Genomic DNA, 27049 nt, shown 5'->3' on the forward strand with positions numbered 1-27049 from the left:
TGTGAAATTTGGAAGGAACACCACCTAAAATAACTTATCACATATTATTGTCTTTGCTTGGGAGAATGAAGTTAATGAGAAAATACTCAGCTGAATGTGTATTGGATTTGAAAAGATGTTACCAGAGTAATGGTAGAAAGTCTGGAGTGTTAGCCCACCTGTCACGTAATTTCACAAATGTTTTAGTTTGGCAGTAAGTCATTATGTTCAATCATGTGTGGCAAGTGCATAAAAAGAAGAAAAGTAAATATTCAAAAGTCTTTTCCCAGTAAAACTTCTGTTTACCAACTTAAAATACTTAAAATAACCATCAGAGAGAATTAACATTCTGAAAAACTAGATGTTGAAATAATAAAAACAGGACGATTGAATACTTGGACCTCAGAAGCCTCTCTGTAGGGACAAAGCTGCAAAAGAGTTTAGAAGTCATATCAAGCAATGTCTACATACTTTAATAGATATTGGCTGTTAAGCTGTAATTTATTCAGGAGGCAACAATGAATATATTTGAATTTTTCACTTAAATGCTGATGAATTAATTGATGTAAAAGACCATACCATTTGCAAAGTATTTTTTACAATGCAATAATATTTATTATACCTAATTTCACATTCATAGTAAAAATCATACCTCTATTTTATCATTTCCAGCACATATGTCACAACCATTTCCAACTCTTTAGGGAATTTTAGAAAATTTCAGCTCAAATATTATTATTAAGGATGACAGGCACAACCAACACTAAAGAAGCTTCATTCTACATTAAAAAAATGTACGAATATTGATTCCACAAATACTTTGGTGGGAAACATAAATATTATAATTCTTGTCAGTGGCACAGGAAGGGGTCACATATCAAGATGGCATAGATCTGTCTAGGTGATGTCTGATAGCACCTGTGGAAGAGCCCCAGTGCTGATTAAACACACACATTGAGTGTTTAGCTGTCCCAAGTTAACTGGATTGCTGATGGGCACACTGCATGCTCTGCATGAAATTCTATGAAGACCTGATGTGTGGAAGCCAGACATGTCACTATCAGCTTTTACTTCATCAGCATTGATGATTCTGGAAACTATCCTCTACAACTATCTTAATGGAAAGTTTGGACCTGATGGACCAATGGACCAGGTCCTCTAATGGACCTGATGTGTGGAAGCCAGACATGTCACTATCAGCTTTTACTTCATCAGCATTGATGATTCTGGAAACTATCCTCTACAACTATCTTATACTCTATGGTGGACCAGATGTTAATTCTCCATTCTTTGGACAGTATTGTGGCACAGACACTAAATAGCAAAATATTTTGAATATCATCTTCACATGTACGTGGTCTCATGTTTCTTTCCTATGCAGGCTCCCATTTAGAGGTAGAAGGGATTCTGGCAATCAGAATAGATTCAGTTTGTTCCTCATCTCCTCATTAGAATTTCTCCTATTGCATTTCTCCATTTTTAAACATTTTGAGTGCCCAGGACCACTGGTTGGCCCACTCTGTATGAGCTGGATGGTAAAACAAGCAAGAGGCTCCAGTGTTACATGACAACCCTAGACCATCTTCTTTTCCTCTCCTCCTGCCAACCCTACCTCAGAGATTGCCAGTGATTAAAAGACTTGAGGATCTTGCCATTTGCCACCAGAATCCATCAGACATGTGAAAATCAAAAGCTCTGGATTTTCAGGGAAAGGTCTGATTACATCTAATTTTATAATTTTGAAACTGCAATTTGTTTAATGTGTGGACAGATGTGATACAATATTTTATGTCTTTCTGAGGACTCATGCCTACATTCCCAAATCAAAATAAAGTAAAAAAGGAGGACATAAAATCCTATTTATTGGATGATTTTTAGCCATCTAACACATATTCACAGAACATAACAGCAAAACAAATATATTGCAATACAAACAATGGAAAATTATGGTGATGAAATAATATCCAACAATCTTTCCTCTTTCTTTGTTTCTACAACTTGTTATCATGTGCCTATGTTATATTTTCTTTTATTTTTTCACAGTGAGAAGATATTTTATTACCCATGTATTTATGAATGGGTTTTGGGTTTTTTAACCCAGGAATTAAAACCTTGTAAATTTGTATTATCAAAAAAAAAAAATGAAGACAGGTTAGCTACTCATTGCTAATAAATTTAATCATTCATTTATAGAACAAATGATCACCAAGAAGCCACAGAGCACTCTATAAATATGACTTCACTGAGCCACAAACCACCTGGACAAGGAAGGAACACAGCACCCCTGAGGGCTTAATGAACCCTCCTGGGATAGGGGAAGGAGAAAGCAGCCTGGATTCCAGCTTTCTTATCCCAATCCCACACCCAGTTTCAGCTTCTGGACCATAGCGGCCAAGTCTTTGAAACATGATACCCCTTTGGAAGCACTTCAAGTCAGCCTGCCTGGAGGCCCCATCCCCAGATATTCTCCAGGGCAGGGACCCAGGAACCTGCCTGTGTGATTTGGAGAAAATCATATCTCTCTCACTTCAGAGATTGAGGAGGACTGGCCTCCCTCCTGTCTCTTTTCCTGTCCTGCACTCCAGGCAGTTAAGCTACTGTTGAAGGAGGAACTCAACAGACTGGTCCAGCTATGCAACTCAAGCATAGAATTAGTCAAACAAAGTTGGCTTCTCCTCAGTCTCACAATTTAATATCCCCCCTCCAACCCATCCGCCTTCCGTCATTGTGTCCTGGTGCCCTGCATGGAGCAGGACTTCGGTGTCTGGCAGCATGGGTGTGAATTGCAGCCCCATGTATCCCACTTTCCTTAGCTGTGAATTGGGATTTTATAGCTGAGGACACCTGGTGGTGCTCTGAGGACTTCCACAAATGAAGTGTGGAAAGCACCTGGCTCCAGTAGGCTTCCCGTGCCATGAGTGGGATTTATCTGTTACTGGTGGTGCCAGAAGTCGTGATGTTGGTCGCAGACCCAGCACCAGAGGCTGAATCTCAGAGCACAGCGTGACTTTCAAGAGCCCTTGGCAATAAAAAGGATATAGTGCTCTGTTGATCCCTACACACACACATCCATACATAAGCACTCTTGCCACACACACACATACACACGTAGACCTACACACATGCCCACACACGCCCACATGAGCAAGGGGCATTGTTCCCTCGTGCAGCGCCACAACACAGCCATGTGGGTTGCCCTGTCCTGGTGAATACCTAAGACTCCGCCCCTTACTAAGTAACAGGCACATGGAGACAGAAACAGTATGGCCCAAATGAAAGAACAGATCAAAGCTCCAGAAAAAATACAACTAGGTGATGAAGAGATAGCTAACCGATCAGACTCAGAGTTCAAAACACTGGTAATCAGGATGCTCACAGAAATGGTTGAGTATGGTCAAGAAACAGAGGAAAAAGTGGAGGCTATGAAAAGTGAAATAAAGGAAAATGTACAGGGAACCAACAGTGATGGGAAGGAAACCAGGACTCAAATCGACGGTTTGGGATAGAAGGAGGAAATAAGCATTCAACCAGAGCACAATGAAGAAACAAGAATTCAAAAACAAAAAACAAAAAACAAAAAAACAAACAACAACAACGAAACGAGGAGAGGCTTAGGAACCTCCGGGACACCTTTAAACGTTCCAACATCTGAATCATAGGGGTGCCAGAAGGAGAAGCGCAAGAGCAAGAAATTGAAAACTTATTTGAAAATATAATGAAGGAGAACTTCCCCAACCGGGTGGAGGAAAGAGACTTCCAGGAAGTCCAGGAAGCTCAGAGAGTCCCAAGGAAGTCGGACCCAAGGAAGCACACACCAAGGCACATCATAATTACATGACCCATGATGAAGCATAAGGAGAGAATCTTAAAAGCTGCAAGAGGAAAGGAGACAGTTACCTGAAAAGGACTTCCCATAAGGCTATCGGCTGATTTCTCAGAAGAGACCTTGCAGGCAAGAAGGGGCTGGAAAGAAGTATTTGGAGTCATGAAAGGCAAGGACCTACATCCAAGATGACTCTATGCAGCAAAGCTATCATTTAGAATGAAAGGGGAGATAAAGCGCTTCTCAGATTAGGTCAAGTTAAAGGAGTTCATCATCCCCAAGCCCTCATGATATGAAATGTTAAAGGGACTTATCTAAGAAAAAGAAGATCACAACCATGAACAGTAAAATGACAACAAACACAGCTATCAACAACCAAATCTAAAAAAATAAAAATAAAGAAACCAACAAACACAAACTAAGCAAACAGCTAGAACAGGAACAGATTCACAGAAATAGAGATCACATGGAGGGTTATCAGCGGGGAGCAGGCGGGTGCAGAATGGGGGATGAGGTACAGGGAATAAGAAGCATAAATGGTAGGTTCAAAATAGACGGTGGGGGGGGGGCGGTTAAGAATAGTATGAGAAATGGAGAAGCCAAAGAACTTATATGTATGACCCATGTACATGAACGAAGGTGGGGGAATGATGGTGTGTGGGGAGCGTATAGGGCAGAGGGAAATAAAGGGGAGAAAAAAATGGGACAAGTATAATAGCATAATCAATAAAATATATTAAATTTTTTAAAAATAAGAAAAAAGAATAAATATCTAAGTACTTGATCCATTGATAGATATGCAGGCATATGGAATATGCAGGCATGTGGAATAACATTTTACAAGTATATTCTTTGCAGCTTTGGTTGCAGTTAACAAAACTGGAAAACGACCGAATTATCTATCATAATGGAATTGGCTAAAATTATGAAGGTAGAGATATTATGCATCCATTCAACTATAAAGCAACTCTTTAATTTCCTTTAAAAACAAAATGCCCTGGCTGGTGTGGCTCAGTGGATTGAACAGTGGCCTGCAAACTGAAGTGTCACAGATTCGATTCCCAGTCCGGGCACATGCCTGGGTTGTGGGCCAGGTCTCCAGTAGTGGGTGCTCTAGAGGCAAGCACACATTGATGTTTCTCTCCCTCTCTTCCCCTCTCCAAAAGGAAATAAAGTGAAAAAAAAACTATAATTGCCATACTACTTTTCTTAAAGGAATGATTTATTCAATGAATATTGTGTATATTTAAGGTGTAGAACATGATGGGTTGATTTGCATGTTGATTTGTACCACAAACTAACATGTCTCCTCAGTTACCATTTGTGTGTATATAATAAGAGCACCTGTTCTCTGCTCTGTCAGCAAATTTCCAGTATTTCATGAAGTTCTATTAAGTATGGCTATCAGTTACAATATATCTCCAGACTTATACACCCTACACAAGTGCAATTTTGTAATTATTTATGTTCTGATGTGGAATACTTCTTATGACACATTGTTTAAAAAACACTTTGAAGCACAATGTTTATTATTGCTGCCACTTGTGTTAAAAACAACTAGACAGTACTCATTTAGATTTGTATTTCCATAAAATAATTCTGGAAGTATACACATGAAAACTAATAAAAGTGGCAGTCTCTGGCATGGAGAAGATGAAGAATGGGGTCAGGAGAGGGAAGAAAACATTTCACTACATACAGTTATGTCCATTTTGAATTTTCTGCCTGTGCATGTTATCTACTTAAAATATAATTTTTCAAACCTGGTACATTAAATAATCCACTGCTTCCTAAAATTAAACAATTCAGTGGATTTTCACATCAGGAGTACCACTCTTAGTTTTTACAGAATATTACTCTATTGAAAAGGTGATACAGACTACATTTTTTTCACAATGCTATGAGGTGGGCCCAGCACCAGTTCATTTGTGATATTATATCTCTTTTTTCTCACAGAATTGCAGAAGATTCATTGCTTTTATATCTACCATAAAACTTTAGATAATTGTCCAAAATTGGTGACCTCTTAATTTTGCATGCTTTTGCTTTTTTAATTTAAAAATATTTAAATTTTAGATTCAAAATATTGTACTCATTGACAACTTCAACAAGAATTAACAATACCTGAAAAGAAAGAAATCAATGTGAAAGAAAATTAGTAGTAGAAGTTATGTAATTTAAGGATAATGAAGTAGTGACTTGCTTTAAAGCACTGAGTACTTCATAAAGAATGGAGAACAAACCTGCACTTGCTACCATGAAACAGGTCAAACCTGTAGTCAATAAGCACAGTGGATGTTTTCCAGATGTCACAGTAATAGGATATCCATTTAGTAGAGGTCAGCATGACGTGTAATGATTTCTGTGACAATTTACATCATTACTTTACCACTACTCACAGATACTATTATATATACTTACTGACATGAGAATATTTCAATTGTTTTAAAAAGTATGGTTAATGGTGTGTACTGTCTGTATAGAAACTTCACATTCATGCCCTTCTGCTGAGTCCCCAGGGAAACACCTCTCTCAGAGTCTCTGCATAGTCAGACCTGAGGGGACTCTCCAGTTATGGCTCTAGCATTCTTAGTACTCCCCAACTGGGACATGCAGTCTATTGGCTTCTTCTGTGAATGAGGTTTCCTGACTCCCTCACACAAACACTCAGTAATTTACTCAGAATTGTGTGGAAATAGTGTAAACTGAGCACATGCCCCAATTACATGCTAACCTACAAAGAGCTAAAGCAAATAAATGCTAAGGAGGCAGGATATATAGCACTCCGTCAAAAGTTCTGGAGGCTCCAGGACCAGCATTCTTCATTCTCATCTGTGGGATCTTGGGTCAGTGTGAAATGATTCCTCTGTTTTCCCAACTGTAAGGTGTGAATAACGATGTCTACCTTGCACCACAAGTAATAGAATACATTTTAATTGGTGTAGAAAGAAGAACACATAATATACAGTTAATAGATGCTTCGTAATATAGCATTTGCCCACTACACAAAGTGCTCAGGGCATTATGAGGCAAAAGCAATCAGAAAATGGAATTCAGAGAGGTCTGTGCAAATGGATAGGAAAAAGACCTATCTTTATTTTCACTTACTTCTCACTTAAATTGAGCCTGCAATTATGAACCTAGGCAAGAGACCACAGAAATATTAGTATTACATGTGACAGTGTCACCAATAAAGATTTTCATTTTGCATTACATTGTTCCACATTTCTCAAAGTATTGTATTGTTTATGCCCATCACTACTTGAAATTGTGGTAGTTATGTCAATCACTAGACACTGTTGTTTATTGGGTTAATAAGTATGTTATCAAATCACATATTTTTAAGCATTGAAAACCATATTTCAGTATAATAAATGTTATAATCATGTGCATTTAATTTTATACATTTATTTTAAAAAATTATTACCTTAAGGGAACCACAGGCTACATCCAGGTGCCAAAGGGACCCAAGGTGACAAAAATTTGAGAAGGTATGTGTTTGATGTTTTGAACTGGGAATCCATGGGGAAGGGAAGGAATTGGGCTAACCTGCTGGGTGTTTTCACATGTTATCACACAGACAGGAACAATACAGAGGCTTTTGTGGTTGAGACACTAGAGCCATGAAGGATAAAGAGTGAAGTTGAGGTTGGGTATATTTGGGGGTGGGGAAAGTTAAAGTAAGTTGGGTATCTTTTGTATTTTAAAAAAACCAAGAGGCTAAAGGAGTCACCATGGGCCAGTGAGCTGGCTAGGAGTTGGACACAGGGAAGAAAAAGGGAAGAAGGGATCCAGAAGGGGAGGGGCCAGAGGCTGGTAGGCAATGTGGGTCCCAAAAGACCTGAACCTAGGTCCACAGTACTCTCCCTGCAGACCTAGTCAGGAGCAGGCAATGACTGCAAATCTGCCTGTTGTAATATTGGCCCCAGAGAAGTGAGGTGATTGAGAAGTGGCCCAGGTTGGGAGAAGGGTGCTAAATAATGTTGCAGGGGACCTGTTTTAAAGGTCCTGAGGCATCGGGAGTACAGAAGCAGGATTTTTCCAGACACTTCTCTTTCCTATTCCACTCCACCCCCAAACCTGCTGCAGTTAGAAAACCATAAGTTCAGGTGACCTTGACCCATGGTTCTTAATACATTAACCCACAGCAGTGGCTCTCAAAGTCCAGTCCCCATACCAGAAGCACAAGCATTGAGCACCAGCATTAGCAGGTAAACAATCACAAACTTTAAGTATTGGTTGGGCCTCACTCTAGTTACACAGCCAGCAAATGACTGAGTCAGCATTTCCATCTAGGTCTGCTAATCCAAAATGAGCAGCTCTTTTTTTTAGCTGTGGCTCAGCAAATGCCCTTCTCTGAATTTTTTTTTTAAAAAGGTATTTTTTCTTTATAAATTAGTCTACAATTCCAAAAGCTTTTCCTCTGGTACTTTTTTGTAAATTTAAATATTTTATTGTTTATGCTGTTACATTTGTCCCAATTTTCTCTCATTATCTCCCTCCACCCAGCCTTCCCCCCACCTCCCATAGTCAATCCCCACACCATTGTCAATGGGTCATTCATATATGTTCTCTGATTAATCTCTTCACCTTCTTTCAACTAGTTCTCACCTTTCCCCTCCCTTCTTACAGCTGTCAGTCTGTTCCATGTTTCTATGACTCTAGTTCTATTCTGTTCATTAGCCTATTTTGTTCATTAGATTCTAGATATAAGTGAGATCATATGTCATTTGCTTTTCACCAACTGGCTTATTTCACTTAGCACAATAGTCTCCAGTTCCATCCATGCTGTCACAAAAGGTAAGAATTCCTTCTTTTTCACTGCTGTGTAGTATTCCATTGTGTAAATGTACCACAGTTTTTGGATCCATTCATGTACTGATGGGCAGTTAGGTTGTTTCCAAATCTTGGCTATTGTAAATGGCACTGCTATGAACACAGGGGTGCATAGGTTCTTTTGAATTGGTGTTCCAGGATTCTTAGGGTATATTCCCAGCAGTGAAACCACTGGGTCAAAAGGTATTTCCATTTTTAATTTTTTGTGGAAATTCCATACTGTTTTCCACAGTGGCTGACCAGTCTGCATTCCCATAAACAGTGTACTCAAGCACTTCTATATGATCAAAATTTGGACATGTTTTCTAGTGACACTTTCACAGGACATCTTTCTTTGTAGGTAGTCTCTTCATGCAAGCATCCTTTTGTTGAAAAATGGGTCAGGGTTAGCAGAGGGTGAGAGGCTGGGGTAGGGTCCAAACTGAGGGAATCAAAAGGAACCTCCTAAAGGAGGCTGGATCCAGCAGGGTCCTGCCTGTGTAGTGCTGCTGTACTCTGAGGGACCACCTCCAGATCTAGGGGATCAGAGAAGGCCTCCTGAAGGAGGTAACAGTTGAGTTGGGTATAAAGCAAGGGGAAACCAGGAGGGAGGCCAGATCTGTGGAGACTGGTCCAGACTGAAGCCATCTCTGGGGATACAGTTGGAGCAGAACCTGTTGGGTGACTTCTAAGTCATCATGGGATCCTGAGGACCTGTTTCCTCTCCCTGTTGTAGCCCTGAGAGCTCTGCTGTGAAGAGGTGAACTGAAATCACAAGGTTTTACCTGGGGGGAGTAGGCTACAATGTGGGGGTGATGACTGGCTCTTTTTCAGGTAGGCGTGGCACTCCCTACCTGAGTGGGACTCCCAGGGCCACTGAGTTTTCCTTACCCCACTCCAGATTTCTGCCAAAGGAGGGCCACTCAAAACAAAGGGTAATTCGGATAGAGGGAAGGAAGTTAGGGAGGTAGAAGGGACTGCCCCTCTAGCTACCAGAAGTCTTCACCTTCCCCTGTGTCACCCACCCACTCAGTAGCAGAAGGGTATGCCATTTCCTCCTCCGACCCTGCCTCCCCTCAAAGTCTTCCTGAGCTCCCACTAGTGACTCCATTTCTCCTTCTCTTACTCACTGCCATTTTCTTTGTGAGCTACTCTACTCTCTGGAGTGATTTTTCTAAATTCCACATCTAAATCACTAATATTTACACAGGTCCAAGTTTCATGGTGCTGGAAATCCCTGCTGTCCTTGTTACAATTATTTTACCAAAAGTCCTTTGAAAACTCCAGAGGAAGAAAAATCAATGTGTTAAAAGGCACTGCAGTTTGATCATATTGTTCCATCTCTTGAGGCTCTTTCTCAAGGCTCCTATACTGAAAGCTTACCTGCACCAAGAGAAACTAAAAATTCTACCCTGAAAACAGTAAGCCTTCCTTCTGTCATGAGGTTGTGGCAGTTGGAACCATGAAAGTGGCAGTGGCCTTTCCAGTCAACTACATGACCCTTAGCTCACTTAGAGACCAACTATCTGTGAACAGGAAACCTCATTAGGATTCCAAGTTGCCATGAGTTTATGGTAAGAATGCCTAACAGGTCAAACCAGCTCTTTTCTGGCTTGAGGAAACTGAGTTCTAAAGATGATGTGTAGCTTGCTTAGTTACAAACACAGCTACTAATGATTTTTTTTAAATATGAGAGTTGCTCTCATCTCCCAGGCAAATGTTCCTGAAAACACATTCCTCTGGAGACTATTATTAGAACCTCTCACCCTATAGCCATTCTGGGCTATGGGTCAGTTATGGTGTTTCTTTCCTCCAAGATCACGTTGATTTGTGCTTACTCTGAAAATTCACATAGATTGACTCTCTTTGACCTCCTAAAATCACTGACATCCATTTTAGGAAGGCTTCTACAAGATGCCACTCTCAGGCCTGAGAAAACTGAATCCGATTCCTGAGGTTTAGAAACATGGTGCATAACTATCCTAGAAAGATTAAATGTAGCATTAAACATTCTTAATGATAAGCAGAAATATTCTTGGGATTGGACAGGGAGGGCAAGAAGTCCTGAAGTAGCAGTTTTATTACTGGGAAGAGACCTGAGTCAGGGCTTCCCCCATCCCTAAGCCTGTTCCTCAGTTCTTGTCTCTCACAAGAGACAAACTCAAGTGAGAGACAAATACATATAGTGGAAACGAGAAAGCAAGTTTATTTATTAAATACATAGAAACACAAAGTTGCATGTAGGCATCTGGCTAGTCTGAATGCCCCACATATAGAGGAAATAAAGTTGTTATTAAGTTTGTTTCATACACTTGAGCCAAGGCTAAAAGTGGGCACTCAGCTAATGAGTGCACCAACTGTTGGGGTTCAGGGGTCATGCATCTTAGTCAGCTTCTAGATCCCCCTTCCTTCTTCCCCTTCTAAACCTTGGGAATAATTTACAGCCACAAAGCCTTTCTTTCTCAGCTAGTAAAGGCTCTTTGTCTTGGTGAAATTGCTACAGAGGCTCTCTTTCCCAGCACACAGTCTCAAGGACTCCCCTCCTCCTGCACTATCTATCCCTGCTTGCGACATTTAGAACACCTGGCAATCTTCAACCAGGCTCAGGACTGCTGATTCAATGGGTGAGACATGTCTCCCTCCTCCTCCCCGACTTAGTTTACTCCCTATCATATCTAAGTTTCATGGGGGTTGTGTCCTTGGATTTGTTAAAAGGAAAAATCTGAGCTATGAACTCCTGGAGGTTACCAACTGTTTTACCCTGCATTTATCACAGCACAATCTAGCACAGTAGTGCAGTTAAAGGATCCGAGTACATTTGTTGATTGCATGCTCAGGTACATGAACTGCTTAGCAGGGATAATGCAGTTAACTGAGCAATAACTTTGAGAGAGTTTCAAAAGAAGTGTTCCTTTCTGCTATACTTTTAAGTATCAGGCATTATACTATAGGCTGATTATAAGGCGGGGACTGAGATGTAAAAGATAAAGTTTGTCATAAAGATCCTTTAGTTTATAGTGATTTAGTGTTCATAACAAATTAGGATTATTATTTCCATTTTTGTTTAACAAATGATACAACTAAGGCTCAGAGAGGCTAGGTGTTTTATCTGAGCTCACACTGCTAGCAAGTGCCCGGGTCTCTCCTTAAGTCCTTGCTTATTCTTCCTTTCTCCTTACACTCCAGAATAACATTCCTCTCTCCACTTAACTCCTAGATATTCGACTCTGATGGGTCCCTGAGGGATTCCTGCCAGGCAGTTGCCATCTCTGCACCCCTCCCCCCTCCCCACCCCACCCCCCGGAAAGAATCTTTTTTTCTGCAGAGCGCCGGCCTGTAGCCAGGTGAGGCCAGAACCTCCATTTCAGAAGCTTCCTCTAGAATCCGTCGCTGTGGTTACTTCCAGTAGAATGTTTCAGGAAGAGGTTTGTCTGCGCGGGACAGCAGCGCCATTCATCACTACAGGAGGGCAGAATCCGGGGCTGGGGGCCGCACGTTGAGAGGGGAGGGGCCGGGGGCGGCCCCCTTGTGACCAGCCCTGAGGAGAGGTCAGGAGAGAAGGCTGGCTGGCTGAGGATTGCCTGGACAGCAGCAGCTGCTGACGCTGTGAATCACGCGCCTGGGGCCCAAGGTAACCCAGACCTTTAAATGAACGGTGGGGCTGGGGGCTCTGCGGGGGCGGGAAGGGGCAGGGATTTTATGAGGATTAGACACTGAAGATGGGGGCGGCGAACGTGTTAAAGGCGTGTGAAGGATTCCGAATTGTCAGAGGAGTCACAGGGAATGAGGGTGCTGAAGCAAGAAGCGAGGTGTGAGAGGGAACACAAGCGCGAAGGAGCGTGAGAGGGCGCAAGAGTGTGGCTGACCAAAAGACCGCTTGGAGGTGGGGGTAGAAGGTGGAACACAGCCCCAGAAGCATAGGTAAGGTGGGAGCAGGGTGCCATTTTCTTTGCCGAGTCCATTTTCCATAGGTGGCCCCCTTTCAGCCATTTTTTAAGGTAAAAAAATATTGACCGAAGTGTGTTTTAGGATATAAGGAATTAACGTCAGAGGAAGCTGTACCACAGTGAGGCTGCTAAAGGCTCAGGAAAGGCAGTCAGAGGGTGGCGCCTTTTTTAAAGATTCCATCTCTTTGCACCCTAAAGCTCAGGCCGTACCCCCGCCTCCACCTTTTTCACCCTCCTTCTGTCCCCCCCATCCCGCCACCCCGCACCATCCCCCTTCACCCTGGGCACCATCCGATCGCCTTTAAAGCAGGTAACCGCCTCCATCCGTCTTCACACTAACTTGGGAACCTCTGAATAGAGGGGGTGGAGTCTGCCGCGTCCGCGGCTGAACTTAAGGGCCCGTGGGAGGGTCCCGGGGCGCTAATGACCCTCCGAGGCTATGAAGCTAGCCAGATCATTCACCACAATCCGTCTCATTCCATCTACAGTCGCAGCTCAACTCCAGACGCCTTTCTCTGCCTGACGGTGAGCTGATGGCCCAAATTCGAGAAGCTTCCTTGCCCTCCGCCTTTTTCGTCTGCTGGAGCTCGTGAGGTGGGGGAGGAGCCTTGCCCGAGGAGGCGTCTGAAAAGGCGGGGGAGATGGAGGACGAGGAGGCGGTGGAGGGGGCGGCGAAGGCTTGTGCAGGCCAGGAAACTGAGGAGATGAAGCTGGAGCCATTACAAGAGCGTAAGCCTGCGCCTGAGGAGAACTTGATGTGGAGCAACAACTGCGGCGAGGAGAAGGTGCTCCCTTCAATGCCCCCTCGCTGGCAGAGCAGCTCCTTGTCCCTTTGCCCACGCCGCAAGCCCCGCCCTCGGCCCCAGCTCCGGCCTCGCTCCCGAGGCCCTCCGGGGCCTTCAGCCCCACCCCCGACCCCTCCCCATCCTCCCCCACTACCTCCGCGGCTCCGGCCCTGGCGCAGACCTCTGCGTAGATCCCGGCAGGCACCCAGGACCCCAATGCGGCAAAGCTGTTTTGGTGACTTAGGCAGCTCTGGGGATCGAGGTGGCTTTGGGGACTGGCTGCTGGAGGTGGAGTTTGATCAGGGTCCAGCAGGCTGCTGTCATGTGGAGAGTTTTAAAGTAGTGAAAAACTGGCAGAAGAACCTTCGACTCATCTACCAGCGTTTCGTCTGGAGTGGGACCCCAGAGACTAGGAAGCGTAAGGCAAAGTCGTGCATCTGTCATGTATGTAGTACCCATATGAACAGACTCCATTCTTGTCTCTCCTGTGTCTTTTTTGGCTGCTTTACTGAAAAGCATATTCATAAACATGCAGAAACAAAACAGCACAATTTAGCTGTAGACCTCTATCATGGGGTTATATATTGTTTTATATGTAAGGATTATGTTTATGACAAAGACATAGAACAGATTGCCAAAGAAACAAAAGAGAAAATTTTGAACTTATTAATTTCCACCTCAACAGATGTTTCTCAACAACAGTGTATGGAATCAGGTGTTGAAGAGAAGCAATCAACCTGTGAGTTAAAGGAACAGGAGCCAAAATTGGTGAAGCCCAAGAAAAAGAGGAGAAAAAAGTCAGTCTATACCGTAGGCCTGAGAGGGCTAATCAATCTTGGGAACACCTGCTTTATGAATTGTATTGTCCAGGCACTTACCCATATTCCTCTACTGAAAGATTTCTTTCTCTCTGACAAGCACAAATGTATAATGACAAGCCCCAGCTTGTGTCTTGTTTGTGAAATGTCTTCGCTTTTTCATGCAATGTACTCTGGGAGCCGAACTCCTCACATTCCCTATAAGTTACTGCACTTGATATGGATCCATGCAGAACACTTAGCAGGGTACAGGCAGCAGGATGCCCATGAGTTCCTTATTGCAATATTAGATGTGCTGCATAGACATAGCAAAGATGATAGTGTTGGGCAGGAAACCAGTAACCCCAACTGCTGTAACTGCATTATAGATCAAATTTTTACAGGTGGCTTGCAGTCAGATGTCACATGTCAAGCTTGCCATAGCGTCTCCACCACAATAGATCCATGCTGGGACATCAGTTTGGACTTGCCTGGCTCTTGTGCCACATTCAGTTCCCAGAGTCCAGAGAGAGCTGACAGCACAGTGAGTAGGAATGACCACATACCAGGAATCCCCTCACTCACAGACTGCCTACAGTGGTTTACAAGGCCAGAACACCTAGGAAGTGGTGCCAAAATCAAATGTAGTAGTTGCCAAAGCTACCAGGAATCTACCAAACAGCTCACAATGAAGAAATTACCCATTGTGGCCTGTTTTCATCTAAAGCGGTTTGAACATTTAGGCAAACAAAGACGAAAGATTAATACTTTTATCTCTTTCCCCTTGGAGCTGGACATGACTCCATTTTTGGCCTCCACTAAAGAGAACAGAATGAAAGACAGCCAACCACCAACAGATTGTGCGCCCAACGAGAATAAGTATTCCTTATTTGCAGTGATTAATCACCATGGAACTTTGGAAAGTGGACACTACACCAGCTTTATCCGGCAGCAAAAGGACCAGTGGTTCAGCTGTGATGATGCAGTCATCACCAAGGCTACCATTGAGGACTTACTCTACAGTGAAGGGTATTTACTGTTCTATCACAAACAGGGTCTAGAGAAAGACTAGTCTTATCAAACCACTTACCAGAACAAAGAAAGAAAGAAATAGGCAAGGATCCTGCTGTGAAACAAACCTGCCTACCTATACAACAGTGAGCACCTCTTGAAATATCACTAAAACCTCCTGAAATGGACAATGACAACAGCACCTATATTACAGTTAGTACCTTGATATAAAGAACATATTTTACCATGGCCTGTGGGAAAAATGAATACTAGCTAGTGACCATTCAGCCTTAAATGGGAGGAGGGAGGAACGGTCGAAAATGGTCACATATAGCATAATTAAAATGTTTTAGGTGGGGAGATTGTGAATAGAGATGTTCTGGCGCTACTATATGTCATTTGTTCTACAAAAATATTGTGGTATTGTGGGAAGTTGGGGTATTCATCAGCAAAAAGCTTCACAATTGGTGTTCCAGCTGTTGCTGACCAAGTAGTTTGGGAAAAAAAGATAGTATTTTGAAAGAAAATTTTAAAAGCTTTAAAAGGAAAACTTTTAACACATTTTTTATTTTAAAACAATGTTTTTAAATGTTGAAAAATTTTAAGTTAGATATTTTTAAATGTTTTACAATTGAAGTTTTTAAATTTAAAACTTCAAAATTATTAGAATAAGACTTAAAACGTTTTAGAAATTCTTAGTTCTAAAAAGGTAAAATGAATAAAACAAGGAAAAAGATTAAAAATGAAAGTTTACTAAAAATAGAGAAAAATTCAGCTTTAAAATTCAAAAGTTATAAAAGAAAACTCTTAAAAGTTTAAATGAAACAATGTTAATATAAGTAAATATTAAAATTAGAGCACAAAATATGTGTTGAAAATCAAAGGATAGCAAAATTCATGAAAGTTTATTAAGAAATAAATTTTCAACAAAATATAGAATGGAATAAAAATTTAAGTTTAGAGAAAAGTTTGAAAAGGGATGTTTAAAACAATTCAAGACAAAAATACAAAATTTATTTAAAAATTTAAAATGTAAAAAAAATCTAAAAAGGATTATTAGAGAATAGAGGATTTAAAAATATATAAAGAACTTTAGACAATTTGAATTTGAGAGATTTAAATTAAAACCTTAATATTTAAAAAGGATAAAAATTTAAAACCATTAAAAATAACATTTAAATAAAATCAAATGAAAAAGTTAAATATATTTAAATAGAAAAATGCTAAAATTAAAAAGCTTAAAAGTTTTTTTTAACTTAAGCATATGAAAATACATACGGGTATGAAAGAAGTAAATGGAGGAGACAGGAATAATAAGACAAAGGTGTTTGTAAATATATATTTTTGAGTTTTATGTTACACATAAACAGAATTTTGTAAGAAAATGGACATTATAGTAACCATCTTTTTACAATTAAGTTGTGAGTTCACTGCAAGGCCTCAACCCTAGCCCGCCTTCCTCTTCTAGGTTCCACACCCCATCTGATTTCCTGAAGGAAGTAGAGCTATTTCTTAGGCAGAATCAACAGCATCTGAGAAAGATGAATATAGCAGGGACTCTCTCCCCTTTAGAACTGCATTCATACAAATTATTCCCTTCTGAAGAGGGGCTTTTGACAATTTAATGGCTTAGGGATATTAGATCACAACTGTGAAGTTCTAGCCTTGATGTTTGAGCCTGGTGGCCTGATTGAGGAAGTGGCAGGGTTCCGTATCTTAGGACCTCCCACCCTGCTTTCCCTCTTCCCTCTTCATGGAGAAACAAGACCTTTAAGTTTCCACAGTAGAGCTATGGGTTTGTGCTTGACTATTCTACTTATTCCTTACTTTCTCTTTTCCCTCTTATTCCATCATTCATGCCTGGTTCCCTGAACCCCTCATTTACCTGACCTTACTTACATCTCTTGAGTCCCAGCCTGTAGGACTCCTTCACTGTTTACTTGGTGGCTTCTATTCCTCCTTCAAGATTCAACTCACAAGTGACTTCTCTGGAGTCTTCCCTGAATTCTGTAAGCAGGTATTAATTGGAAAATTGTTTCTCCCTTACCTGTGTATCCCTCTCACAGTGCCTCCAAAGTACTTTGTCTGTGAGTACCTCAGTGATAGTACTTATTCTACTGTGATTCTACTGCAGCTTTGTGATTGTCTGCCCCTTTGCACCAAGCATTCTGAGAACAGGGGCCAAGCCTTATTCATTTCTGTGTTAATAAATTGTTGTTGAATATGGAGATGAGTTCAGTTATTTGTGCTATTCACTCTCTCAGTAATGTGTTCTCACCCATTCAGCCATCAAGCCCTCATTAAGTGCCCAGTGTCTAATACAGTGTGATCAGTGTTGTATTTTCCTCAAAGACAGTGTGTTAAATACTTCTCAGCTTCAGGGAATAGCTTAAGAGAGGAGGTGCTCAGTGAGGAAATAGACATGTTGTATGTTGGGAGTCTCAGGTACAGCACAAGGAAAAGAGCACAGGCCTAAGAATTGGTAGTCATGAGAGATTGGAAGGGGAGAAGGAGAAGCAGCTGAAACACAAAGCCAGGCTCTTTGGTGCATGTGTGGCAACACTGCCCCTCACCACAGTGTCTTTTATAACTGTACTACACCTCCCTCCATGGTGTACCATGTTAGTTTACCCTCCCAGGAGAGCATGCCTAACCATTTCACAGTATTTTATACCACACAGCACAGCATGACTCTGCATCAGAGGAGTGATGTGCGGTGGCTGTGTTTTGAGGAGACCTGTAATTTGCTTAGAACTGTAGTCCTTTGTAGTTCCAGTAGGACTATCAATCACTTTGCCTTGCTCCTCACACCCCTCCCAAGAGTTGAGCATATCACTCATACTAGGCCAGATTAGAGTTCTCAATTCCCCAACTCCTCCACCCACATATCTCCCACAAGAGTGATTCTTCTGAGGATGGCCATAGGACCCAACGGGGTCCTGTGCAATCAGAGTCCACTGCTAAATTGGATATGTATAGACACTGGGAGAAAGAAGTGTCTTGCTCTCTACCTCTGCTCCCCACTCCACACCCCATACTGGAGTCTCTAGGCTAGGATGGCATGAATCTGGGACTCTGAGGGGTTAATATCCATACCACAAGAAGAAAAGTAGAGTTGGATGGGGAGAAAGTCTGGAGAGCATCATTTGAACCTTGTGGATCTACCTGTTCCTGAAACCCCAAAGTTCTTATTTACATGAGCCAATAAAGCCCCTTGTTTTGCTTAAGTTAGAGGTGGGATCCTGTCACTTGCAGCCAAGGGTTTTGAACATATTAGCTAAGCTATGCGGTTATTTGGGTGCATCCTGTTTTTAAGGCCATAATAGTAGAGAAGGTAAGGAAGAATGATCTCAGACTCCATCACATAAGATTAACAAAACAGAGCAGGTCTGCACATGTCTAAGAAGTAGGTGTTAGCTCAGCCATTGACCTGTGCTACGTTTCAAACCTTACAGCAATGATGTAGTATTCCCAATTAACGAGAGGAAAGTGCAATAATGTTTCATGAGTACCAAGGCACTGTGGTAACTGCTTTACCTCTACTACCTCACTGAGTCCATATAACAATCCTGAGAGACAATCATGACTAAACATACTTCTCAGATTAGGAAAAGGAAACAGAATGAAAAAGTAATTTGCTTCAGTTCACTGTAGTATTTTAAGTAGTAGAGCAAGTATTCAAATCCCAGTCCCCAAAGCCCATGAAGCTTTCATTACAATCCAGCAGAGATAATACAATTTCTTTTTGCTTTTCCTGACGTTGCTATGGAAGAGAGCATATACCACAAAGGTTCAGAAAGCAGACAGCTTTTAACAAATCTGGATGCAGATAACCTGGAATGAGAGACCTATGAACTGGTAACAGAAAATTGCCCATGCTACAGGTGAATGTGCCTCTATGCAAATGGCTGATTTGGATAGTCAGATTATGCTAAAAGACTTTACTAAGGATACCTAGGATGGGTGAGGCCAAAATCCTTCTCCATTACTAGACAGTATCACTCAATGCCTTATATTTGGCAGAGCACCAAGACCTGGCTGTAAGATATCACCTTCTTCCTGTCTGTGAAACCATCATTTCTCTTGTTACACTGGGTTTCCTTTCTTGTTTCAGTACTATGGTTGGTACTTTGGGTGTCACTTTCACCACTCACCTTCCATCTGGTCTTCCAAGAGCACCCACAATAGCAGCCCCTCAACCACAGATCCATCCCAATTGGATTCCTAGGTGATTCAATGTTGATTTACAATGTCCAACTTCTGTTGTTTCTGCACTACTTTCAGTTCCTTAATCTTCATTCCCTGGCAAACACACCAGTAGCTACTAGGGGCCAGGGTTGGAACTATGTGTCTGTAAATCTCTCAGGTCTACCACAGTGTATGGTAGGTACTTAATGTGCTACTGAATGAATGCATGAATGAATAAGTAAATACCATCCTACCACCAGCTTTAGTAGTTGACTTAATTTCCTTTTCCCTGAAGTCAAAATATGCATAAGAATGCCTGGCTTACCCCCACCACACAATTTAACACACTTCTGTCTCAATCCATCCTCTACATTTTTACTGTGGTTTCAGAGAAAAAAGAATCCTACAACTTATCATGTGCCTATATTATATTTTCTTTTATTTTTTCACAGTGAGAAGATATTTTATTACCCATGTATTTATGAATGGGTTTTGGGTTTTTTAACCCAGGAATTAAAACCTTGTAAATTTGTATTATCAAAAAAAAAAATGAAGACAGGTTAGCTACTCATTGCTAATAAATTTAATCATTCATTTATAGAACAAATGATCACCAAGAAGCCACAGAGCACTCTATAAATATGACTTCACTGAGCCACAAACCACCTGGACAAGGAAGGAACACAGCACCCCTGAGGGCTTAATGAACCCTCCTGGGATAGGGGAAGGAGAAAGCAGCCTGGATTCCAGCTTTCTTATCCCAATCCCACACCCAGTTTCAGCTTCTGGACCATAGCGGCCAAGTCTTTGAAACATGATACCCCTTTGGAAGTACTTCAAGTCAGCCTGCCTGGAGGCCCCATCCCCAGATATTCTCCAGGGCAGGGACCCAGGAACCTGCCTGTGTGATTTGGAGAAAATCATATCTCTCTCACTTCAGAGATTGAGGAGGACTGGCCTCCCTCCTGTCTCTTTTCCTGTCCTGCACTCCAGGCAGTTAAGCTACTGTTGAAGGAGGAACTCAACAGACTGGTCCAGCTATGCAACTCAAGCATAGAATTAGTCAAACAAAGTTGGCTTCTCCTCAGTCTCACAATTTAATATCCCCCCTCCAACCCATCCGCCTTCCGTCATTGTGTCCTGGTGCCCTGCATGGAGCAGGACTTCGGTGTCTGGCAGCATGGGTGTGAATTGCAGCCCCATGTATCCCACTTTCCTTAGCTGTGAATTGGGATTTTATAGCTGAGGACACCTGGTGGTGCTCTGAGGACTTCCACAAATGAAGTGTGGAAAGCACCTGGCTCCAGTAGGCTTCCCGTGCCATGAGTGGGATTTATCTGTTACTGGTGGTGCCAGAAGTCGTGATGTTGGTCGCAGACCCAGCACCAGAGGCTGAATCTCAGAGCACAGCGTGACTTTCAAGAGCCCTTGGCAATAAAAAGGATATAGTGCTCTGTTGATCCCTACACACACACATCCATACATAAGCACTCTTGCCACACACACACATACACACGTAGACCTACACACATGCCCACACACGCCCACATGAGCAAGGGGCATTGTTCCCTCGTGCAGCGCCACAACACAGCCATGTGGGTTGCCCTGTCCTGGTGAATACCTAAGACTCCGCCCCTTACTAAGTAACAGGCACATGGAGACAGAAACAGTATGGCCCAAATGAAAGAACAGATCAAAGCTCCAGAAAAAATACAACTAGGTGATGAAGAGATAGCTAACCGATCAGACTCAGAGTTCAAAACACTGGTAATCAGGATGCTCACAGAAATGGTTGAGTATGGTCAAGAAACAGAGGAAAAAGTGGAGGCTATGAAAAGTGAAATAAAGGAAAATGTACAGGGAACCAACAGTGATGGGAAGGAAACCAGGACTCAAATCGACGGTTTGGGATAGAAGGAGGAAATAAGCATTCAACCAGAGCACAATGAAGAAACAAGAATTCAAAAACAAAAAACAAAAAACAAAAAAACAAACAACAACAACGAAACGAGGAGAGGCTTAGGAACCTCCGGGACACCTTTAAACGTTCCAACATCTGAATCATAGGGGTGCCAGAAGGAGAAGCGCAAGAGCAAGAAATTGAAAACTTATTTGAAAATATAATGAAGGAGAACTTCCCCAACCGGGTGGAGGAAAGAGACTTCCAGGAAGTCCAGGAAGCTCAGAGAGTCCCAAGGAAGTCGGACCCAAGGAAGCACACACCAAGGCACATCATAATTACATGACCCATGATGAAGCATAAGGAGAGAATCTTAAAAGCTGCAAGAGGAAAGGAGACAGTTACCTGAAAAGGACTTCCCATAAGGCTATCGGCTGATTTCTCAGAAGAGACCTTGCAGGCAAGAAGGGGCTGGAAAGAAGTATTTGGAGTCATGAAAGGCAAGGACCTACATCCAAGATGACTCTATGCAGCAAAGCTATCATTTAGAATGAAAGGGGAGATAAAGCGCTTCTCAGATTAGGTCAAGTTAAAGGAGTTCATCATCCCCAAGCCCTCATGATATGAAATGTTAAAGGGACTTATCTAAGAAAAAGAAGATCACAACCATGAACAGTAAAATGACAACAAACACAGCTATCAACAACCAAATCTAAAAAAATAAAAATAAAGAAACCAACAAACACAAACTAAGCAAACAGCTAGAACAGGAACAGATTCACAGAAATAGAGATCACATGGAGGGTTATCAGCGGGGAGCAGGCGGGTGCAGAATGGGGGATGAGGTACAGGGAATAAGAAGCATAAATGGTAGGTTCAAAATAGACGGTGGGGGGGGGGGCGGTTAAGAATAGTATGAGAAATGGAGAAGCCAAAGAACTTATATGTATGACCCATGTACATGAACGAAGGTGGGGGAATGATGGTATGTGGGGAGCGTATAGGGCAGAGGGAAATAAAGGGGAGAAAAAATGGGACAACTGTAATAGCATAATCAATAAAATATTTTTTTAAGCAATACACATGTTTAAGAAAGTGGGAAGATAACCCCATCTCTCAGAGTTCTTTCTCTGGATAAATAAACTTTGTTTCAAACTGCAGGATCACTTCCAGCACCATTTGTCTAAGGATGTTAAGGATGGCTTACATCTGCCTGAATCTGCAATTGACATGCCATCTATGAATACGTAACTGAGAGCTCACGGCCATTTTCATATTTCACTTGCTATTGTGTTCCCATGAATGTGGCTATTTTATTTTTTTTTCTGTTCCTCATCTCTTGTCACTATGTTCCCCTTAGTAATTCAAGTATTTCATTGTTTTATTATTATGGAAAATTTCAAACATACGAGAGCAGAAGGAATAGTATGTATAATACACTCCCTGTACCCACTAAGTTTAAGAGTCATCAATTTCAACAACCACTAAGTTTTTTCAATTTGTGTTTCAAGTATATCCCATACACACATTTTTTTTTTTTCTGGAGTACTGTGAAGCAAAGTGTAAGCATCAGTTCATCGTCCAGAAACACACCTTAATAGATAAGGACCCATTTTATCATAACCATGGCACAATATCACACCCAAGGCAATGACTAAGACTAACTTAACAGCATCTACTACCCAATAACATTTCCGTTTTTCTAATTTGTCTCCTAAATGTACTTATACAATTTGTTTGATCAAATTATGATCCTAGGGGTTCCACATATTGCAGGTGGTCGATATGTTGCCTAGAGCCTCTTAATACAGTGCCTTTCCCAGCTGGTCTTCTCCGGGCCATTTCTTTGTTGAGCGGAAGAAAATATCATCTGCTCACTTCTTGCCAGGACTGGAGAAACAAAGGGGTCCTACTTTAGAAACTCGGCTGGGGCACAATGCTGTCGTGGTTTTCCTGGCCAGAGGGTTGGGTCTGGGCAGCTTTTGGCTCATACTTTCCTTCTTTATTCTATTTTAAAAGTTTGCTTCAATGTGCTTAATGGGTATAACTTTTACCCATTAATGAAAAATAAGAAAGTAAATGGAAACAAAGATCTTCAATCAGATGTGCCCTGGTTTCTATTGTCATTGTGAATGGGCACATAGTCCACATGCCATTCATAGGAATTAGGGCTCGTCTCTCCTCATCAATTTTTGACCTGCAAGCATGCACGCCACTCTTGGGAACTGTCCCAGTCCCTTTCCTTCCTTACCAGTAAGGAGTGTGCCAGAAGAACTGTGGTAAATCTTGGCAGGACCCCTTGGAAAGGTTGCTCTTCTTTACCCAAGAGGGAAGATTCTTAAGCATGTCCCAGCCTATTCCCAGGAAATAAAGATTCCTTGGACCCACTCCATGAGGATCCTACTGGGTTCTCCAGGAGATAATAGTAGAAGTTGGAGACTAGTGTATCTGTTACCATCTTCACTTCTGGGGCTTCCTGCCATCTCTTCTTGAATTATATTCAAGAATGGAGCAGTCCCGTCTTGACACTTTCAATCTAAGAGACGGTCTCACCATCTGCTTCTTTCTGGATGGTGTAATTTCCAGAAGCAATGTTGTATAACGGGGCACTAGTTTGAAATAACATATGTAAGTATTTGTCATTAGTTTTTCAATAAGTATTTTGCCTTCCAACAGTCCTAAGGGTCCTGGGGTGAGGAAAAGTGCACAATGCAGCCTTGGGAAGAAGGATGACTTGGCATATAGGAGAATTAGGTCATTGACTCTTAGAAAGAAAAGTAAAATAAAGTGTTTTTCTCAGAAGAAGTGTGGGAAGGGGAAGGGAGAGAGAAGAGATAACTAGTTAACACATGTGTGTCCTGATATTATGTTCTGACAATTCCTGTAAGTGGTCCTATTTAGATGGATGGGAAAGCTGGACAAAGAGTTGGCACGTGCCAACAGCAATGGGACCAGTATGACCGTTGGAAAGCAAAAGTTTTCTTGCAGTCTGTGGAGACACTTTACTCAGAGTGGATTTGGAGAGATCAGACCCCGAACTCTTGAACCTTCCCACAGTGGCCATTTGCTTTAGACAAGATCGAGAATATGTCAGCAGCCTCATGTAAGTGTCTGAAGACAGCTTAGTGTTTGTTCTTGAGCACACCAGAGTCACTCCAACTTGGATGAACAGATCTTGGAGCACGTTGGTCTACAAAGTGGGGTGTGCACAAGGACGAGGTGAGTAAGAGCTATTGAGGACGAGGTGAGTAAGAGCTATTGAGGTGTAGGAAGAAAATGTTAGAAATTCTAAGCATATTTATTTTTTATCATGTCCTTTCCAATTTCTAATTTTAGTGTATGTTTTATGAAGAGCATTGTGTACTCCTACCAATATAGTGTCACCATCATATAAATGGTAAGTTAAATATACAAACACCGGAGGTATGTGCTCAAAACCTTTGATTACTGGTTGCATGTTAGATTCTCAGAGCTGCTGTAACAAAAGTACCACAAAGTGGGTGGTTTAGAACGACAGAAACATATTCTCTCATAGTTCTGGAGGCTAGATGTCTGAAGCAAGTTATTGGTAGGCCCACACTCCCTCTGAAGCCTGTAGAGGAGGGTCCTTCCTTGCTCTTCCTAGCTTCTGGTGGTTGCCGCCATCCGTGGTGTTCCTTGGCTTGTACATGCATCGCTCTAATCTCTGCCTTCGTCTTTGTATGCTGTGCTCCTTCATGTCGGCTCGTGTCTCTGTGTGTCCTTTATTTTATATGAAGACAACAGTTGTATTGAGTTTAGGGTCCACCCTAGTCCAGCATGGCCTCATTTTAACTAATTACATCAGCATAGGCTTTATTTCCAAAATAAAGTCATACTCTGAGGTGCCAGATCGACATGACTCTTGGGGGCACACTACTCAACACAGCACAATGTGTAAGGAAAAATGACCAGAGGCGCTTGTAATGAATGTTACACTGGGCACCCACATTGGAGTCAACTCTGAGTTGCAACCAAACCTCAAGGGAACCCACCCACAAGTCTAGCGAGAGGACAGTCCAGTAACAAACAAGTATTCCAACTGCAGAGCCACGTGAACAGAATCCAAAGAATAGCACTGAGACTGAGGGTGTCTTTGTACTGCCATTATATCACTATCACATAAGCCACACCCTTCCCTCCAATGCCCAGGCATCATTTCATAGAGGAGAAGGAGGCATAAGTAGAACTTTGAATTGACTCCTTAACTGCCTGAGATGAAGAGGCCAAGCTGGAAGAGCCTGACGAATCTTTAATCATGAATGTAAGCAGCCCTCCCCTGTCCACCTTTAGTATCCACTGAAGCATGTACTGGCAAAGTAGGATTCTTTTTGAAAACCAAGAAGTAGTCTTTGCACAACGGAGCATACTGTGTTCAAGTTTGAGGTTTTGTTAATAGATAGTCTGTGAAAATGCGCCTCCATCCATATCAATTTATTGTGTCTAAATCCCTCTCGTGGTTTCAAACTTCACCTAAAAACTGGCATATCCCACATTAGCACTTTTAACCAGCTCTCGGACAATGGAGGGCGGTGCTGTTTAAGATTTAAGAGGAAAGTACATATTTTGGACCTGGAGAGACCCGATGTTAAATCTTTAGTCTGCCACTTAAATAGAAATCTCTCATGGGCCTTTATAAGCTATCCAACCTCTCTGAATTCCGGGCATGCCATGTGGAAAATGGGGGACTATAAACCTTATCAATAGGGGTGTGGTGAGGGTGACATTTTATAATATAAATACACTCCCAGAACATCATAGGTGCTCAATTACTGTAGGCTGTAGCTATGAATCCCATTCCTTCCCCATTCAAGAATCTGTCCCAGGATCAGGGGAAGAATCCCATACCACCTTCAGAGCATCCTAGCAACATCTCTGGCCATGCTGTTGCGCAATCGACCCTTAGATTAATGATTCATTGCAGTGTCCCCTCAGCTTCGGTGGTCTTTATATTTTGGAATCATTCCATATCCCTCATTTAAGCACGAGTGAGGTAATATTCTGCTGTCGTCTGCTTTCTTTGTGGGAATACCTCAACACCTTGAAAGTATTTATTATCACTGTCATTGACATCTTTTTTCACTAGATGCACAGCAGGAATCATTGACTCACACACCTAGTATTTTTGGACTGTTGAATATGCCCGAGGCACCACTCTAGGCACCTGGGTTATATCAGTGAATAAAGCAAACAAACAAACAAACAAACAAACAAACAAAAACGAAAGCCTGATCCCGTGGAGCTTGCATTCTAGTAAGCTCCACAGGATGGTGAGGGGATTGACCCCTGGACTCATCCTCTGGCCACAGACTCTGCTGTGCTTTCCAGAGGAATCAGACAGCACAGACAGGCTCCTTTCCCCACCTTGGTGGGAATGTGAACCAGCGTCATAGTACTCTTTCCTATCTATTTTTTTGAAGATTCTATTTATTTATTTTTAGAGAGAGGGGAAGGGAGGGAGAAAGAGAGGAAGAGAAACATCAATGTGTGGTTGCCTCTCACACAGCCCCTACTGGGGACCTGGCCCACAACCCAGGCATGTGCCCTGACTGGGAATCGAACCGTGACCCTTTGGTTCACAGGCCAGTGCTCAATCCACTGAGCCACACCAGCCAGGGCCCTACCTATTTTTATATTTAGCAATGACAAGACTCATAATATCTGCTTATCTCCCCCTTGCACTTTACAAGGCAGTTGCATCCATGGCCCCTCATGTAACCTGCCTAGCCATCTTGTTGAGTAGGCACAATCATTGTTACACCTATGAGACTCAAAAACGTGAAAGG

The 27049-nt window shown here is 42.1% G+C and overlaps 1 protein-coding gene and 1 long non-coding RNA gene across 5 annotated transcripts; one reads left to right on the forward strand and one right to left on the reverse strand.

Moving 5' to 3' along the window:
* Window positions 1-10805: 10805 nt before the first annotated feature.
* LOC118498372 lies at window positions 10806-13602 on the reverse strand. 3 transcript variants are annotated; one of them, XR_004900871.1, is made up of 3 exons: window positions 13531-13602; window positions 13027-13333; window positions 10806-12155 (listed from the first exon to the last, which is right to left on the reverse strand). It is a non-coding gene; the product is annotated as an uncharacterized LOC118498372 (long non-coding RNA). The 3 variants fall into 3 exon arrangements; XR_004900870.1 differs by having other exon boundaries at window positions 13027-13274; window positions 13504-13595; XR_004900872.1 differs by having other exon boundaries at window positions 12831-13274; window positions 13504-13595.
* On the forward strand, window positions 11948-17385 carry USP51 (ubiquitin specific peptidase 51). 2 transcript variants are annotated; one of them, XM_028522552.1, is made up of 2 exons: window positions 11948-12248; window positions 13053-17385. In XM_028522552.1, exon 2 carries the CDS (start codon window positions 13206-13208, stop codon window positions 15216-15218), a length of 2013 nt encoding a protein of 670 aa, XP_028378353.1. In that variant the 5' UTR covers window positions 11948-12248; window positions 13053-13205; the 3' UTR covers window positions 15219-17385. The 2 variants fall into 2 exon arrangements, with proteins under 2 accessions (XP_028378353.1, XP_035872181.1); XM_036016288.1 differs by lacking the exon at window positions 11948-12248 and having other exon boundaries at window positions 13173-13793; window positions 14551-14622.
* Window positions 17386-27049: the final 9664 nt, after the last annotated feature.

Source organism: Phyllostomus discolor, chromosome X, assembly GCF_004126475.2.
Source record: "Phyllostomus discolor isolate MPI-MPIP mPhyDis1 chromosome X, mPhyDis1.pri.v3, whole genome shotgun sequence".
NCBI classification, from domain to species: domain Eukaryota; kingdom Metazoa; phylum Chordata; class Mammalia; order Chiroptera; family Phyllostomidae; genus Phyllostomus; species Phyllostomus discolor.

Bases quoted from the DNA above. Each gene is read 5' to 3' on its own strand.
- USP51 (XM_028522552.1), top strand. From the start codon at position 13,206: ATGGAGGACGAGGAGGCGGTGGAGGGGGCGGCGAAGGCTTGTGCAGGC.